A 4,576-nucleotide genomic window follows, 5' to 3' on the forward strand; every position below is an offset into this window, starting at 1 on the left:
CAAAACTATATCCCTGTTCCTACCTTCAAAGAATCTGAAGTTCAAGACAACCCTCATCAGCCCCGAAAGGGGAAATCTGCCTCTGGCTGAGAGCTGAGCATCAGCAGACTCTCAAGTGCAGAAAAAGTTCTCTGGGATATCAAATGAGCTGGAAAGAGAGTTCATAAAAGCACAGAGCTCATGCTCATAGTTGGTTATGAAGAGCTCTTGCTATAGTTTTTAGCTTGGAAAAAAGCTCCCAAGCAATGCAGTTGGGCAGGGTATTTTATGGCCTCTTCATTCTAAAACTGTGAATAACTAAGGCTTGCTATGAAACCTGACTTCTCAGAAGTTACAGGAATTCAGCTGAATAAATTTCCCTGGGAAAAGATGCATTGCAGATGAAGCTGACCCAAGTAAGAATAGATGCATTGGAGGCTGCATTAATTTAAAGGAGGAAATGACCTATATAAAGTGTGTATGAACAAAAACTTGGTAAAACCAGGTAGAGATGAGCAGAACAGTGTTAGCAGACAGTGTTAAGTGGATCTGATGTGTCTGTCTAGCACAGCTGCCCTTGAGCTGAAAGGAGGCACTGCAGAAGGAGTTGGCTGGTGGGTGTGTTGGGATGCAAGCCTTGGCACATGTGCTCTGAATAAACAGATACCCTTGCTGAGTGGATGCTATGAAAGCCTGCTCAGAGCTGCTGTGTTGGTGTTACAGGGTGGGAAGTTAAAGCACTGAATTAGAGAGTGTGGCTCTTGCTTTTTCTTGGCATGGGAGCAGCAGTCAAGTACTAGAGCTGGCTGTGCATGGCTTTGGCAGCCGGAACTCTGCTGCATCACAAGGCCAGTGGTCACTGCTACTGCTGCTGGCTCATCCTGCCCTGTGGTGGGAGCAGCTTTGAAGCCTGGCCTGCAGCCAAGCAGGATTCTTATTAAGGGTATACTGTGTTTAAAGTTACCTGCAGTACAGTTGATTTAAGGGGGATGTGTGTGATAAATCCATCCAGTAGTTTATCCAGAGCCAGGCAAAAGAGTCTGCCAAAAGCATCCATCTGAATGTCAGTGTAAGGGCAGGGAGTGATAGATGCAGTGTTCTGGGAGCTACATCTGGAAAAGTGCCCTACGGTGGATGTATAGAGAGAGATGGTGCTGCATCCCTGAAGGAAGAGGCTGGGTGCTGGAGGAGAGGCTGTAGTGGAGTGGCACACGGCCTTCTGGGAGAAGGACTTGCTTCCAATGCCTCAGTGAAGCTCGGGTAGGGGAGTTGTGTTCGGCAGAGACCTGTGGTTGTGTGGATGTTTTCCAGGGGCTTAGCACAAACACTGTGGAGGCTTGAGGTGCAGACTCTGCTGGAGATAGAACTGGGTGATGTGCCTTCTGAGCTGACACTTGTTTTAAAGCGGAGTAGAGGGAAGAAAGCTCCAGAGCAGTGCTGGCTAAGCCTGTGCCCTCCTGCTGTGTCAGACTGTTGCTATCCTTACAATACTACTTTCAGGCACTTTGGATGGAGCAGTTCTGGGGGACAGTGGTGAGCAAAGTGTGTAGTTCAACTGAACTGGCTGACATCTGGGGTTTTATGAGAGGTGAAGTCAGTTGTGTACAGCAGCTTGTGACAAACTGAGTTCCTACTCCTACAAAAGCTTGTGAAGCCCTGAGGAGAATCTCTCCTGGAGGGAGGCAAGCGCAGCAGGAATACTGCTTTATGTAGCATTGAAATTTGATAATCTGTGGGTTTTGTGAGCATGGGCAGGACTGAGCCATGGGCTTTGCTTTGGTTTGGAAATGTTCTGGTCCTGCCACTTCTGCTGCAGTGTGTTTCTCACAGTGTCTAAATCACACCATGCAAGTACCTGCCTTTAATTAAGAAGCAAGCTTATTTGGGATGGCTGGGGGGGAAGTGATATATCAATTTTCTGACAAAATTCATATTAAAATGGTTTTCTAGCACCAACTGACCCTTCTTCTCATCTTCCAGAGTATTAGACTATTTCCCTCACAAGCAAGCAATGGCTGTGGATGTAGCAATGCAGCTGTACCTGTGCTCTCCACCCTTGCGAAGAGAGAAGTGTGCCTGCAAAATTGCTCCAAAGCCAAGCAAGCCACTGCGGCCCTGCATCCAGCTGAGCAGCAAGACTGCACTGAACGGACCAGGAGAGGCAGCAAACTCCTTCACACACAACAAAGTGAAGAAGAGGGTGTCATTTGCAGATAGCAGAGGCTTCGCTCTGACAATGGTAAAGGTCTTCTCAGAGTTTGAAGATCCACTTGATATTCCTTTCAACATCACAGAGCTGATAGACAACATCGTGGGTCTGACAACAGTAGAGAAGGACAGCTTTGTCCTGGATTTTGTTCAGCCCTCTGTAGACTACCTGGACTTCAGAAACCGCCTCCAGACAGACTGTGTCTGTCTGGAAAACTGTGTGCTAAAGGAGAAATCTATTGTGGGAACGGTGAAGGTTAAGAACCTTGCTTTTGAAAAGACTGTGAAGATCCGGATGACGTTTGACACCTGGAAAAGCTTTGTAGATCACCCGTGCCAGTATGTCAAGGATATGTATGGAGGGTCAGATCAGGACACATTTTCCTTTGACATCAGCTTGCCCGAGGGAATTCAATCACACGAAAGAGTCGAGTTTGCCATTTCCTTTGAGTGCAATGGGAAGGTGTACTGGGACAACAATAGGGGCACAAATTACAGGATCATACGGTCAGAACTGAAGTCTGCCCAGGAAGCTGTCCGTCCCCCACAGGCTCCTGACTTTGGCAGTGCATTTGACCGGTTTGGGAGCCCCCGGTGCTCCTATGGCCTCTTTCCTGAGTGGCCCAGTTATTCAGGCTACGAGAAGCTTGGGCCCTACTATTGATCCAAGGACAAAGCCCAGGTTGAGTAACTGTTGCTGGTGTGTCTGCAGGCCTTGGGGCTGGTCTGAACACAGAAGTATGAATGGGTGGAAGAAGTATGGCTCTGTGTAGCTTAGCATAAGCCTCCTAGCAAAACCAGATGTGCAGTGCTCTGCTGGCAGGGGGCTTATAGTCAGAGAAGCAATTCTGGCTCTCCAGGTGATCAGAGGACCAGGGACTGCTCATGTCTCTTCAGCACTTCTTCTTCCTCTTCAGTAAAGTTGCTGTGTCCAGGGAAACACTACACTGCTTATATTGCCTGCCCAAGCTATGTAGCGGCTGCTTTGTATTGCCTGCCTATTATTAAAAGGCTCTTTCAAGATATGTCCTAGTATTATATTGTTAGTGGGCTGTACTACAGCTGCAGGGTTCTCCTGGCAAAGCCAGCCTGTGCCTGTCAGGAAATAGTGTGGTTGGATTGCCAGGAATGGAGTCCTCTCTTTGCACATATCCTTGTAGTGAGGCCCTTCCTACTGGATGCAGAAAGTGTGTTTTGGAAGTGAAAATGCAGTGTGATGACAGGAAGTGTGGCCTTACAGCCGGCCGTATTAGGAGATGTGCCTGTGGGAGAGGATCTGATATGCTTAGTCACCAGTTGTTATATCAGATGATCTTGAAAATCTCTCATACCATTGGTGTTACCAAAAATAGATTAGCTGTAGCTGTGTGGTGCTTGTAATACAGCTGTGGTTGACATCCTTGACTGCTTTCTTCAAAACCTTCCTGTTTCTTTAACCATAAGTGATCAATGATGCTTTTTCCCCTGATGGACATCTGAAGTTGGCTGTGCTGGACCCTGAAAACGCATTTCTTCCTCCTGTGGGTGGTAAACCAGAGTTTTGCCCAGCTGGGGCCCAGGGTCCTGTGCAGGAGACTCTGCTTGTTTGTTACAGGAGCTAAACACCAACAGACCCCATGGCTGTCTAGGCTGTGTCCTGTATACAAAGGTGGCTGTTGTGTACCCACTGTGGTGGAAGTGCCTTGACTGAGAAAGGGGTGGTATGTGCGATCCCAGCAATACTTTGGGATGAGCAGGCTTTGGAACTGATGTTGCTTTTAAGATCTGATAATGGTTTGTTACTCTGTGCCATGGACTGCTTGGCAGCTAAAGGTGTGGCACTGCTCACATGTGAGAGTGCTGTGGCTGTCCTGGATGAGCATGCTGGGCTCTCCTCACTGTTGGAGCAGTATCTGCCAGTTTGACCTGCAAATGCCCAGATTTGCATCTCTGACCATAAAAAGTGGCTCACCCCACCTATGCAAAGAACTAGCCATGAGGAGAGTGAGATGTGGGGTTATCCTGACAGCACCCCTGCATGTGAGACAAATCACAGATGTGAGCCATCCCTATGATTAAAGAGGTGGCTTGTCTTCTGGATGTGTGCAGAGGTGGTGAGCTCGGCAGTGCCATACAGCCTCTTAAAGTTTCTGGGGTGTTAACTGAGCAGAATAACTTAATCCCTCAGCTCAAAGGGAGAGTGCTGAACAGTTTGTAGAAATAGAGGTCAAGGAAATACTACTTTTTCTAGTGCATAAGCTTTATATAATTTTGGGTGCCTGTAGTGGCCTGTGGATGTGCTGGAGAGAAGCAACAGGCTAGACTACTTAACTTTGTTAACATAGCTTTTAATTCTGGATACTACTGTGTAAATACTTACAAGCTGTTTAACCTAGAGGGGATACTGGGA

At 47.6% G+C, this 4,576-nt stretch overlaps 1 protein-coding gene across 1 annotated transcript; it reads left to right on the forward strand.

Annotated features, from left to right (window-relative positions):
- Window positions 1-1,975: 1,975 nt before the first annotated feature.
- On the forward strand, window positions 1,976-4,180 carry PPP1R3B (protein phosphatase 1 regulatory subunit 3B). The gene has a single exon (XM_082282262.1). The coding sequence runs from the start codon at window positions 1,991-1,993 to the stop codon at window positions 2,849-2,851; it is 861 nt and encodes a 286-aa protein (XP_082138388.1). The 5' UTR covers window positions 1,976-1,990; the 3' UTR covers window positions 2,852-4,180.
- Window positions 4,181-4,576: the final 396 nt, after the last annotated feature.

Source organism: Coloeus monedula, assembly GCF_965178545.1.
Source record: "Coloeus monedula genome assembly, chromosome: 5".
In the NCBI taxonomy this organism is placed as follows: Eukaryota; Metazoa; Chordata; class Aves; order Passeriformes; family Corvidae; genus Coloeus; species Coloeus monedula.

Excerpts from the sequence above, each read along its gene's own strand:
- PPP1R3B (XM_082282262.1), top strand. The coding sequence starts at position 1,991 with ATGGCTGTGGATGTAGCAATGCAGCTGTACCTGTGCTCTCCACCCTTG.